This window comes from Jaculus jaculus, chromosome 5, assembly GCF_020740685.1.
Source record: "Jaculus jaculus isolate mJacJac1 chromosome 5, mJacJac1.mat.Y.cur, whole genome shotgun sequence".
Lineage (NCBI taxonomy): Eukaryota > Metazoa > Chordata > Mammalia > Rodentia > Dipodidae > Jaculus > Jaculus jaculus.
The window spans coordinates 86,851,875-86,866,206 of NC_059106.1; the positions used below are offsets into that span (position 1 = coordinate 86,851,875).

The 14,332-nt window shown below is 37.8% G+C and overlaps 1 protein-coding gene across 2 annotated transcripts in view; it reads right to left on the reverse strand.

Moving 5' to 3' along the window:
• Agbl4 (AGBL carboxypeptidase 4) overlaps positions 1-14,332 on the reverse strand; it is a 1,499,625-nt gene that overhangs the window by 101,252 nt on the left and 1,384,041 nt on the right. For both annotated transcript variants that reach the window (XM_045149299.1, XM_045149298.1), the window contains exon 9: positions 253-364. In XM_045149299.1, coding sequence (XP_045005234.1) covers positions 253-364 — 112 coding nt within the window. The remainder of the gene's footprint in view (positions 1-252; positions 365-14,332) is intronic.

Here is a 14,332-nt window from a genome sequence, read left to right on the forward strand (position 1 = left end):
TGACAAATATGGATGTGTGTCTGTATAGTTCTTTCATCCCATGAGGCCACCATAACTGCATTCGTATTTGTGAGGGAAAGAAGAAAGTATTGGGAGAAGACACTTCAGTCAGTAAAATTTGCAGAATAACAGCATTAGTTTTACTCAAGTATTCCCAATTTGTAGCTGTCTGCACTTTCCTATATAATAGAACTTCCCTTGCCCAGATCAGGCCATGGGGCCAGCAGCTTCTAAGGGCATTCAATTACTCACCGGGTCATTGTACATCTGGATGATGAGTTGTTTCACCCCATGCAGGGTTGGGTGTGCCCATGGAGATGGATCCAGCCAGTGACGATTCAGGTCAAACCCCATCAGGGAACACCTAGATAAAGTCCAAGTAAGGGTCAGTACACATGGGTCAGGCTGAGCTTCCCACAGGTCAAATACAGCTAGGAGGGATAGCAGCATTAACCTAGCATTTATTGCTCCCCAGAGACATTTCTGAAACATTTACTGTAATTTATTCATTCTGTCATATCAGCAACATTATGAGGTAACTATCATTATAATTGCAACTTCAGAAAAGATGACACTGAGATTCAAAAACATTCCTGTAGCACAGTATCATTTTGGTGTCCAGAGTCACACATTTTCCACACCAGTACAGGGGAAAGAAATGCTCATGCCCAAAACACCATCCATGGATGTTCCCATTATTCATTTTTGTCTCATACCTTCTAGTGACCCACTGTCTGAACCTTTAAAGCATCCAAACCTTTTTATCACTTCCACAGATGTCATTTGATCTAGGACTCTAAGATTTAGAGTACTGTAATAGTCTTACCTGGTTGTCTGATTTCTGTCCTTGGCTCTCTCTACTCCACTACACATCCCCATATTTTTCACACAATGGCCAGGGTGATCCTCATAATACGTAAGTCTTATCATGTCTGTCCTATATTCAAATGGCTCACTGTTACATGTGGTATAAAAGCCCAAGTCTTGGAGTAGGGATGTGGCTGAGTTGAAGTGCTTGTCATGCCAGCATAATGACCTGAGCTTGATCTCCTGCATCCATGTAAAAATGCTGGGAATGCTGGGCATGGTGGCATGCACCTGTGATCCCAGTACTGGGGAGGCTGAGACAGGGCCAACACCTACCCCCCACACCCCTACCCATACTCATATTAACACTTCAAAGCCCCATTATCTACTGTATTAACCTCATTGACCTCAGCTCCTTCCATCATCCTTTTTTTCTTGTTCTGTTCCAGATATTGGCCTCCTCATGATCCTCCAAGCGAACAGGCACTTATTATTGCCTCAAGGACCAATGTCAGGCTGTTATCTTTCCAAGAAACCTCTTCCCCTAGATATTGGGGTGACTCATTTTCTCACTAATTTTATTATTTATTTTTAATATTTTATTTATTTACTGTCAAGGAGAGAGAGTGAGTTAGAAAGAATGAAAATGGCCACATCAGGGCCTCTTTCCATGCAAATAAACTCCAGAAGCATGTACTACTTTATGCATCTGATTTTATATGGGTACTGGGGAATAAAACCCAGGATATCAGGCTTTGCAAACAAATGCTTTTAACCACTGAGCCCTCTCCTAAGCCTTGTAATATATATATATATATATATATATATATAATTTATTTGAAAACAGAGAGAGTGAAAATAAATAGGCTGGTGTGTCAGGGCCTCTTGCCACTGCAAATGAACTCCAGACACATGTACCACTTTGTGTATGTGGACACTGGGGAATCAAACCCGGGCCATCATGCTTTGCAAGCAAGTGCCATTAATCACTGAGCCATCTATCCAGCACCTCTTTCACTTATTTAAATTTTTGCTGTTGAATGATGTCACTATCTCTAAGCACACTCTGGTAAATAAAACCATGTTACTAGAGCTGAGCATAATCGTGATCTCTGATTCTCCTCCTCCAGATTTGTCCAAAGCCCTGCTTTAACTTAGGAAGAGGAACCTTCTCCAGAGGTTGGACTTCAGGTACCTCTTGGGCCTTCCCATACCAAGCATCTCCTGGGCTTTCACATGCCATGAAGTCCTCTCCAGGCCAGACCAAGCTGAGAAACAACTTCCAGAAATACTGTGTTCACTCACAGTTAAAATCATTGCTTCTCTAGCCCATCCTCTTCCTAGCCCCTGAGTGAGTCTCCCATGCAGAGCTAAATATCTTATTTTCCTTATTAAGATTTACTTGTGGCTTCCCATTGTATATAGAATAAAATTCAGCTCTTGGCAGATTTTTATCCAGACTCAAACTGATGGTATCCATGTCCCTGTCTCCTCTCTCTGCCATGATATCCTTCTTTATTTCTCTGTCCCACCCTTGCTACCTTGCTGTCTTAACTTCCCAATCTGTCTCTATTTCCCTTAAGCACTATAATTTTCCCTTTTCCCTGGTTATGCAAAATAAAGGACTCTACTAGGGACACTCCTTTCCTTTAAGATGGTTGGGCTATAGATGGGGGTAGCAAATAATGATAATTTCTTACTGTCCTTTAAAATAAGCACAGTGAGAACTCTGTGGGAGGATATTAATGCTTTGTGAAGATAGGTGGAGAAAGGCCTAACCAAGGAAAATCCACATTAGCTTGACTTTCACCTCTCATTCTGGATAGAAGAAAATGTATAAGCAAAGAAAGGAAGTGTGAAACCACCCAGGATTTGAGGGGATGAAGGAAAATTTGTTCTAGCTGGATTGTAGAGCATGTGGTAAGGGGTGGTGATGAAGCTATAAAGGGAGATGAGGTGAGATGGGAAGGGCCTCAAGTGCCTGGCCAGCAGTTTTAGTATTTTGTCTTTTATTGCTGCATTTAGCTCAATCAAATGCATATGTTGGCCTCACCTTGAAGCAAGAACAAAGATAGCCATAAAGCAATTTACAACAGCATCACCATTACCATTAAAAGCACAACCAATGTGACCTTAGCTCATTGCTTTCTCCTGACACTCAAATCCTTTACTAAACACTAATACTTTAAGTTAATCCACACAGCAACCTCATGGGGAGGTTCATCACTATTTTCATTTCACAAATGTGGAAACTGAAGCAAATACAGTTATAAATAGCTGACACAAGGGAAAAAAAAAATGCTTTCAGGGGTTGTGGAGATAGCTTAGTCAGTGAAGTGTCTGCCTTGGAAGCATGAGGACCTGAGTTCAACTGAACCCACATCAAAATTCCAGGTGTTGTGATGCATACTTGTAATTCCTGTGCTAGGAAGGGGAGACAAGCCAATCTCTGGGGCTTTCTGGTCAGCCAATCTAACCTAATTGGAAATAAGAGACCCTATAGAAGTTGCCTTCTCATTGCTGGAACAAAATACTGCACCAAAAGCACTGTGTGGAAGAAAAGTGTTTACTATGGCTTACAGTCTCAAGGGGAAGTTTCATCATAGCAAGGAAAGCATGGCAGGAGCAACAAGCTGGCTCACATCCTGCAACATATTTGGGTGGAAGTGATCTAAGTACAGGGACTTGAACTAGGTTAGTAAACTTCAAGTTCTGCCCCCAGTGACATACCTTCTTTTGTAGTCAGCTTCAAATTTCTGGGACAAACATCCAACCAGACACAGCTTATGGGAAGAAAGGTTTATTTTACACTTACACTACAGGGGAACACCACCAATGGTGGAAGAAGTTGTCTCCCTTCCATAAATCCAAGCAAAGAAATGTCATCAACAGCTAGCACCACACCAACCAACATGAACAGTCCGAGCTCAAACTGCTCTCTCTACACGCCTTAGGGTTGGACTTAAGATCTGACCCCAAACACAACTTAGAGCTGCACTCCAAGATCTGACTGCAGTGACATGCCCCACGAAACAAGCATCTGCCTTTTAGTAGCTCAGTTTGCAGGCTCAATTTTAATAAAACACCTAAGGCTACAGAGCCATATATTAAAATTATCACATTTAAACTATCATACTTCCTAAAGGTTCTACCATCTGGAGATTAAGTATGAGGCTTAACCACAAACATATGAGATTATAGAGGACACTTTACATTCAAACTACCATAGACCCTATGCCAAAAAGTAGCGTTGCACCTAAGAAATGACACCTAACATTGTTCACTGGTGTCCAACATGAATACTCACACACAAGCAAGTGCACTTACACATATATGTGCACATGCACACACATGAGCATGCACGTACACACATGTACTATAATATGCACAAGCATGAAAAAAGGAAGTGACCTCAGGACTGGTGTCCAGGCAACCTGACCAGACCTTGTGATCCCTTAGCCTTTTACCTTACAGCTATATCTGTCACTTAATATGTACTTGCTAGGCATTAGGTTGAGACCTTCCTGTGGATTTTGACATTCATAGCAATTATTCATTCCTTTCCACCTGATGTTTAAGTATTTAGCCCTCTAGCTGGTTCTTTATTGCAGCAAGCATTCCAGTTGGCATTAAAACTATATCACCAAAACTCTTTATCCAGGTCTTAGATTCCATGTCCTCTAAGTCTCAACCAGGTGATCTTCCCACCTTATGTTTCTCATCTCAAAGAAATGGTAACTCCTAACCTGGGCGTGGTGGTGCACACCTATAATCCTAGCATTCTGAAGGCTAAGGGAGTGTTGACAGTTTGAGGCCAGCTTGGGCTATAGTGAGACCTTATCAAGGGAAGGAAGAAAGGAAGAAGGGATGGAGGAATCCTGAAAAGTATGATTCCAGCTCCCTTTTCTTCTGTCCTCATTTCTGTCACCCACTCAAATGATCTAGGTCATGGGTTGTGTTCTGGTAGGGGGTGGGAAGGCACAGGCCTCTGGAACTTCAAAAGCTCATTATCTACTATAGGAAGCAGACACCCCCCCCCAAAAAAAAGCAAAGGATACAGGCCTCCATTGTCCCTCTAGCTCCCTATATTTCGAGACAAAGTATACAGTATGACTGAAGAGTTCCAGAAATTTTAGACTAGGATTCAAATGTGTGAGTATTATACTTCCTCCTTCCTTCATTTAGTACTGACACTCAATGGTCATGTGGATTTGGGGTTAATGGTGACTCTCCCCAGGTAGCTAGTCTCTTGCTTACAAATGTCTCTTTCTTCAATACCATAGGAAAACTGAGAAAAACTACATTCCTCATCACAGTACTGGTTATTACCCAAAGAATAAAATGGAAATTTCAAAATTTGACTTTTGCCTCGACCATCAAATTCGCACTGGAGTTCTGCCTAGTTTCTCAGCCTTTCTGGCTCATCCTGGTGGGTGTGAGGTAACGAAGCCTACCCATGCAAAGATAGGATCTCACGGTTCTGATCAACTGCTGCTGTTTTGTGACATGACCTTGAGTAAAGCTCTTGTTCTCTGGGTACTCATGTTTCACTGTAAGGAGAGTCAGACCATAAGCTTTGTAAGAACACCTTACAAGTGCAGACTACACTCATCGTATTCTCCATCTCCAGTGGAAAGGGATACTGATATCCACCCTCCTGGCCAGACAAGTTACTTCCTGACCTTGAAATGAAGAAGGGTCTCCTTTTTATTTGAATTATAAACATTTTCTCTTTACTAAACTCTTTGTAATTATCATTGTTATGATGTTGTAATATGTTATCCCATTGTCTGAATTGCCCATAATTCTTTTAGCCATTTCTCCATTGTAGCTGTATTTATTAGATTCAAATGGCCTATTTACTCCTCTAATCTCTATGCTTTTTTCCACATTTAAAATTTTTTTTTTATTAGAACAACTTCTCAGCAGACTTCCTTGGTAAGAAGATTTACTACCTATAAAATTATTTTGTAAAATAATAAATAATCTTTATTATGGCAAGTAGAAAATCAAAACATGGCCTCACCTTCCTGTCATCCAAATGTAGCTGCTGTTAGACTTTGTAACATTTTCTTCCAACTTTCTGAGCTTCTAACAATCAATACAGTACTAGCTAATGCCTAATATGTACTTTCTTTTTCCAATGTTTATTGTCATATATTTAATGTACATAATAATGAGTTTGATTAGGATATTATCATTAAACTATAGCATGTACTTTGACCATATTCACCTCTAATATTTTCCCCCTCCTGTTAGCTCCATTATTACCCCCAATTTCACATCTACTTTCATGTCATATATAAAAATGATTTTAAGTATCTATATAAAATCCAAGACCTATATATAAAAGAAAATGAATTATATTTATTTTCTGAACTTATTTCACTTAATATGGTAATCTCCAGCTGCATCTGCTTTCCTGAAAATAACATAATTTCATTGTCTTTATGGCTGAATAAATCTCTATTATGCATAAATACTACATTTTCTCTATCCATCCATACATTTATGAGCACCTCAGCTGGTTCTTTAACTTGTTTACTGTCTATAGTGCTGCAGTAAACATAGATGTGCAGGTATCTCTCTTCTATGCTGACTTAAACTTTTGGGGTGGTGGGGGGTTATATTCCCAGGAATAATACAGGTAGATCATACTCTAGCACTATTTTTTGTTTTTTGAGGAACTTCCATAGTTGCTGGACTAATTTATTTCCCTGCTAGTTTTATATAAGGATTCCCATTTCCCTGTATCCTTGCCAGCATTTATTATAGCCAGCCAGACTGGGATGAGATAGAATCTCAGTTTAGTTTTTTTAATTATTAATTTTATTTACTTATTTATTTATTGGAGAAAGATAAAGGGAGAAAGAGGCAGAGAGATAGAGAAAATAGATGCAGCAGAGCCTCTTGCCACTTCAAACAAATCCCAGATGCTTGTGCCACCTTGTGCATCTGGCTTTATGTAGGTACTGGGGAATCAAACCTGGGTCCTTTGGCTTTTTTTGGCAAGCACCTTAACCAATAAGCAATCTCCCAACCCTCAGTTTAGCTTTGAATTTGCATTTCTATTATTGATAAGGCTATTGAACATTTTTTCATATGTTCATTGGTCATTTGTACTTTATGTTTTGAGGACTGTCTATTTATTTTATTAGCCCAATTGTTGATTGGATTTTTTAGTATTGTTTTCCTAAGTTCTTTATATACTATAGATGTTAATTCTCTGTCAAAGGCATAGCCAGCAAAGATTTTCTACCATTCTGTAGATTGTCTCTCAATTCAGTTGCTTTCTTTGCATTTTTGATTTTGTGTAATTCCATCTGTTAATTCTTGGTATTATTTCTAGAACTACTGAAATCCTTTTCAGAAAAGCTTTACCTATGCTGATGTTTTGAAGTGTCTTCCATGTGTATTCCTTCAACTGAGTCATATATTTGTGTTTTTTCTTAAGGTCTTTAATCCATTTTGAATTTATTTTGTACAAGGTGAGAGATATGAATCTAGTTTCATTCATTTATATGTAGAAATCATTTTCCCAGCATCATTTATTCCTAAGTACATTATAAGCTATTACGAGTGGGGTTATTTCCAGCAATTTTTTCTCAGTGTGTTAATTTTTGGTACATACAAAGTATTGGATCCTTTATTATTTATAACTCCTTTATAACTTTATAACTCCTAAGGTTTTAAGCACTATTTTCTTTTTTTAATTTAATTTAATTTTTTAAAAAAAATTTGTTCATTTTTATTTATTTATTTGAGAGTGACAGAGAGAGAAAGAGGCAGAGAGAGAGAGAGAGGGAGAGTGTGGGCACGCCAAGGCTTCCAGCCACTGCAAATGAACTCCAGACACGTGCACCCCCTTGTGCATCTGGCTAACACGCGTCCTGGAGAATGGAGCCTTGAACCAGGGACCTTAAGCATCACAGGCAAGTGCTTAACCTCTAAGCCATCTCTCCAGCCCATAATTTAATTTTTATTAACATTTTTCATGATTATAAAAATTATCCTATGGTAATACCCTCCCCCTCACTTTCCCCTTTGAAATTCCATTCTCCATCATATTACCTCCCCATCTCAATCATTCTACTTACATATATACAATATCAACCTATTAAGTACCCTCTTCCCTTCCTTTCTCTTCCCTTTATATCTCCTTTTTAGCTTACTGGCCTCTGTACTAAGTATTTTCCTTCTCACGCAGGAGCCCAAACATCTGTAGCTAGGATCCACATATGAGAGAGAACATGTTGCGCTTGGCTTTCTGAGCCTGAGTTACCTCACTTAGTATCCAGATCCATCCATTTTTCTGCAAATTTCATAACTTCATTTTTCTTTATCGCTGAGTAGAACTCCATTGTATAAATGTGCCACATCTTCATTATCCACTCATCAGTTGAGGGACATCTAGGCTGGTTCCATTTCCCAGCTCTTATAAATTGAGCAGCAATAAACAGTTGAGCATGCACTTCTAAGGAATTGAGATGAGTCCGTAGGATATATGCCTAGGAGTGCTATAGCTAGGTCATATGGTAGATCAATCTTTAGCTGTTTTAGGAACCTCCACACTGATTTCCACAATGGCTGGACCAGATTGCATTCCCGCCAGCAGTGTAGAAGGGTTCCTCTTTTTCCACATCCCCGCCAACATTTATGATCATTTGTTTTCATGATGGTGGCCAATCTGACAGGAGTGAGATGGATTCCCAATGTAGTTTTAATCTGCATTTCCCTGATGACTAGTGATGTAGAACATTTTTTTAGATGCTTATATGCCATTCGTATTTCTTCCATTGAGACTGCTCTATTTAGCTCAAAAGCCCATTTTTTGATTGGCTTGTTTGATTCCTTATTATTTAACTTTTTGAGTTCTTTATATGTCCTAGATATTAATCCTCTATCAGGTATAGCTGGTGAAGATTTTCTCCCATTCTGTAGGTTGCCTCTTTGCTTTCTTCACTGTGTCCTTTGCAGTGTAAAATCTTTGTACTTTCATGAGGTCCCAGTGATTAATCTGTGGTTTTATTACCTGAGCAATTGGGGTTGTACTCAGAAAGTCTTTGCCAAGACCCATATGTTGAAGGGTTTCCCCTCCTTTTTCCTCTAGCAGTTTTAGAGTTTCAGGTCTGATGTTAAGGTCTTTAATCCATTTGGACTTAATTCTTGTGCATGGAGAGAGAGAAGAATCTATTTTCAACCTTCTGCAGATATATATCCAGTTTTCCCAACACCATTTGCTGAAGAGGCTGTCTTTTCTCCAATGAGTATTTTTGGCATTTTTATCAAATATCAGGTGGCTATAGCTACTTGGGCTTACATTGGGTCCTCTATTCTGTTCCACTGATCTACATGTCTATTTTGTGCCAGTACCATGCTGTTTTTTTTACTATGGCTCTGTAGTATAGGTTAAAATCAGGTTTGGTGATACCACCAGCCTTATTTTTGTTGCTCAGTATTATTTTAGATATTAGAGGTTTTTGTGATTCCAAATGAATTTTTGGATTTTTTTTCTATTTCCATGAAGAATGCCTTTGGAATTTTGATAGGGATTGCATTAAATGTGTAGATTGCTTTTGGTAAGATTGCCATTTTCACAATATTGATTCTTCCAATCCAGGAACAAGGGATGTTTCTCCACTTTCTAGTGTCTTCTGCAATTTCTTGCTTGAGTGTTTTAAAGTTCTCATTGTAGAGATTCTTTACTTCCTTGGTTAGGTTTATTCCAAGGCACTTTATTTTATTTTTTTGATGCAATTGTGAATGGGAGTGATTCTCTGATTTCATCCTCTGTGTTTGTTGTTAGCATATATGAAGGCTACTGATTTCTGTGTATTTATTTGTATCCTGCTATTTGTATATTTGAACCATCATTGCATCCTGGAATGAAACCCACTTGGTCATGTTGACCATATGAGTTACATTCCTCATTGCTGTTGTACAAAAAAACCTGACAATAGCAACTTAAGGAAGGAAAGAGATTTACTTAGTTCTGGTAATGCAACCCATATGTCAAGGAAATTTGGTAGCTAAAACATGAAGCAGCTGGTCACATTGCATCTGTAGTCAGGAAATAGAGAGCTATTAATACTGGTATTTAGTTAGCTTTCTCCAGGGCAGAACCCCAGCCTTTGGAATGGTGTTATCCACAGTTAAGGTGTGCCTTCCCAAGTCAATTAATCTAATCAAGATAGTCCATCACAAGTATTTTAAGGCTAATTTAATTAAGATAACTCCTCACAATCATGCCCAGGGGCTTATTTCTCATGTGATTCTAAGTTCTGTCAAATTTAAAGTCAGTATTAACTATCACAGTGACCATGTTCTCAATCTGTGCCTTTATACCCAGTAGTGCTTGTTTTATGAAATTAAGTATACAGTGCCTTATGTGTGTATGAATTGTTCCTTTCCCCAATACAAAATGACCTTCTTTATCTCATTTGACTGGTTTTGGTTTGAAATCTACTTTGTCAGATATTTGCATAGCTATCTTCCATACAAACACATGCATAGCTACACCTACTTGCTTGCTAGTTCCATTTGCCCATTTCCATGTTTTTCACCCTAAGGCTGTGTTTGTCTTTGCCAGTTAGGTATATTTCCTCCATGTAATAAGTAGATGGGTTCTGGCTTTAAAAAATAAATTCCAATATGCCAGTCTGTGTCTTTTTTGTTCGTTTGCTTTTTGAGGTAGGGTCTTGCTCTAGCCAAGGCTGACCTGGAATTCTCTATGTATTCTCAGGGTGGCCTCAAACTCATGGCAATTCTCCTACCTCTGCCTCTCAAGTGCTGGGATTAAAGGCATGTGCCACCACGCCTGACAGTCTGTGTCTGTCTATTGATTGGAGAATTGAGACCATTAATATTCCCAGTCATTTTTGAAATCTATCTGTTAATTCTTGTCACTGCTCACAATTTTTGTTACTTTTTTAGACCTCATTTGCTTATATACCATTTTATTGTATTCTTCCCTATGACCTCATGAGTATGTCAATCTTTTTCTTCAGTATGAATAGTATAATCGTCATGAATTCTTTTAGTTTGTATTCATCATGGAAAGATTTTCTTTTTCCTTCAGTTCTGAAGAGTAGATATGCTGTTTCTATGCTAGGCTGATAGTTATCATCCTCTATAGCTTGAAAGCCATCACTCCATGCCATCCTGGCTTTTACAGATTCCATTGAGGAGAATGGTGTTTTATGGGTTTGCCTTTGTATGTAATTGGTGCTTTCTTTCTTACAGATTTTGATATTCTTTTTTTGTTGTTTTGTTTTTCTTTTGTTCTGCATATTTATTTTTTTAACTGTAACATAATGAGAGTAGGTTCTTTTCTAGTCTTCTCTGTTTGGTATTTTAAGTGCCTCCCCTATACAGATGGTCATTTCCTTCCCTAGATTTGGGAAATTCTGCTATTATTTTATTAAGACATTTTATATGCCTTTATCTTATAACTTGTTCTCCTCCTATATCTATGATTTATTAATTTGGCCTTTAAATAGTGTCCAGTAGATTTCACATGTTCTGTTAATGCTTTCTTTGTAATCTATTTTTATCATTATCTGAATGTTCTAAGTCACCCACCTTACCTTCAGGCTTTAATATTCTTTAATGTTCCACTTGATCCACCCTAATGATGAAATTTCTATTAAGTTTATTTGACTTATTGACTTTTTCATTTCAAAATTGAAATTTGATATATTTTATTATTTCATTCTCTTTATTTACTTACTCTTTAATTTCCTGTATTTATTTTATTCATTTGTTTTTCTCTTTAAATTAACACAGTAGTTTATTTACATTCTCTCTAATTTCATTGACTATTCTTATAATCATTCTTTTAAATTATTTGTCTGGGATATCATCTAATTCATTCCATTAGAATCCATTATGGTGGAACTCATAATTTTTAAGAGTCATGTTACCTAATTTTTCATTATTTTTGTGCTTTTCCAATGATGCATATCTGGGATTAGTCCTGGTTGGATTTTCTTTTTATTTAACCATGTTTTTTCAGTTAAAATATTTGCAATGACCAATTAAAGGTCCCAGCACACACAAAAAAATAAGTAATATGACAAGTTAAGGCAACATGTCCCCTCCAAATTCTAAGAATCCCAGAGTCACGGTCCCTGATGACAGAGACAAAGACTTAGATGAAATTCCAGACAAAGGGTTCAAAAGAATGATGACAAATATCAGCAAAGAAATAAAAGATTTCAAGACAACATTAATAATCAACTGAATAATGAAACTACAAAGATTTTGCACCGCAAAGGACACAGTGAAAAAAGCAAAGAGGCAACCTACAGAATGGGAAAAAATCTTCGCCAGCTATATATCTGATAAAGGATTAATATCTAGGATATACAAAGAACTCAAAAAGATAACTAATAAGGAATCAAACAGGCCAATCAAAAAATGGGCTAAGGAGCTAAATAGAGAGTTCTCAAAGGAAGAAATACGAATGGCATATAAGCACCTAAAAAAATGTTCTACGTCACTAGTCATCAGGGAAATGCAGATTAAAACTACATTGAGATTCCATCTCACTCCTGTCAGATTGGCCACCATCATGAAAACAAATGATCATAAATGTTGGCGGGGATGTGGAAAAAAAGGAACCCTTCTGCACTGCTGGTGGGAATGCAATCTGGTCCAGCCATTGTGGAAAACAGTGTGGAGGTTCCTAAAGCAGCTAGAGATTGATCTACCATATGACCCAGCTATAGCACTCCTAGGCATATATCCAAAGGATTCATCTCATTTCCTTAGAAGTACATGCTCAACCATGTTTATTGCTGCTCAATTTATAATAGCTGTGAAATGGAACCAGCCTAGATGTCCCTCAACAGATGAGTGGATAATGAAGATGTGGTACATTTATACAATGGAGTTCTACTCAGCGGTAAAGAAAAATGAAGTTCTGAAATTTGCAGAAAAATGGATGGACCTGGAAAGTATTATACTAAGTCAGGTAACCCAGGCCCAGAAAGCCAAGCGCCACATGTTCTCCCTCATATGGGGATCCTAGCTACAGATGACTGGGCTTCTGTGTGAGAATGAAAATACTTAGTAGCAGAGGCCAGTAAGTTGAAAAGGAGACATAAAGGGTGGAGAAAGGAAGGGAGGAGGATACTTAATAGGTTGATATTGTATATATGTAATTACAATGATTGTAATGGGGAGGTAATATGATTGAGAATGGAATTTCAAACGGGAAAGTGGGGGGGTGGGGAGGGAGGGAATTACCATGGGATATATTTTATAATCATGGAAAATGTTAATAAAAATTTAAAAAAAAAATAATCAACTGAATAAGATAGAAAGTCAATAGATGAGATAAGAATGGAATCCATAAAGAGCTAGACATACTGGAGAAAAGCAAGCTGGAATATTGCTAGAAATAAGAAAAAGCAGTAAATGAAATTAAAGCTCAGTGGAAAGACCAACAGAATGGATAATTGAGAGAACCACATGCTGATGACATGTAGAGGAACTGATATGTTTATTCAAGGAAATTGACAAACTTACAAAAATATATGGACAGAAGATATAACATCTTTGGAATACTAGGAAAAGACCAAATCTATGAATCATGGGCATAGAAGGAGAACACCATGCCAAAGGAATAGAGATATTTTCAACACAATCATAGCATAAATTTCTCTAATCTTGGGGAAGAGATGCTCATCCAGGTGGAACAGGTGTACAGAATATCCAATACACAGAACCAGAAAAGAAAATTCCCATGTCACATCATAGTTAAACACTAAATATGCAGGAAAAAGAAACTCCAGGTCACCTATTAAGGTAAGTTTGTCAGAATAACAGCTGAATTTCAATAGAAACTTTTAAACCCATAAAGGCATGGAATGAGGTACTACCAGCACAGACTACTATACCTGGTGAAACTATCAATCATAATTGAATGAGTAAAAAAACTTTTCATGATAAAGGTAGGCTAAAGGGATTTATGACATTCAATCCAGCTCTACAAAGGATACTAGAAAGAATAATTCAGAAGGACAAGTAGGAGAAACACATGCAAGGAGCTACAGGAAAAAGAAATGATGCTAGGATAGTTTCTAGGCAACTAAGGACTAAGAAAATGCCAAACACTGAAAAATGACAGGAATCAACACACAAATTTTGATAATAGCCCTGAATATTAATGGCCTCACTTCCCCAATCAAAGAATACAGAACAGACTGGATCAGAAATCAGAATTCATCTCTGCTGTTACCAAAAATACCCACCTTATCATAATACATGGGCACAACCTTCAGATAAAAACATGAAAAAGGTATACCAAATGATGTCAGGAAACAAACAGGCATCACTATTCTAATATCTGAAAAAATAAACTTCAAACTAAAATTAATTATAAGAGGGCTGGAGAGATGGCTTAACGGTTAAGCGCTTGCCTGTGAAGCCTAAGGACCCTGGTTCGAGGCTCAGTTCCCCAGATCCCACGTTAGCCAGATGCACAAGGGGGCGCATGCATCTGGAGTTCATTTGCAGAGGC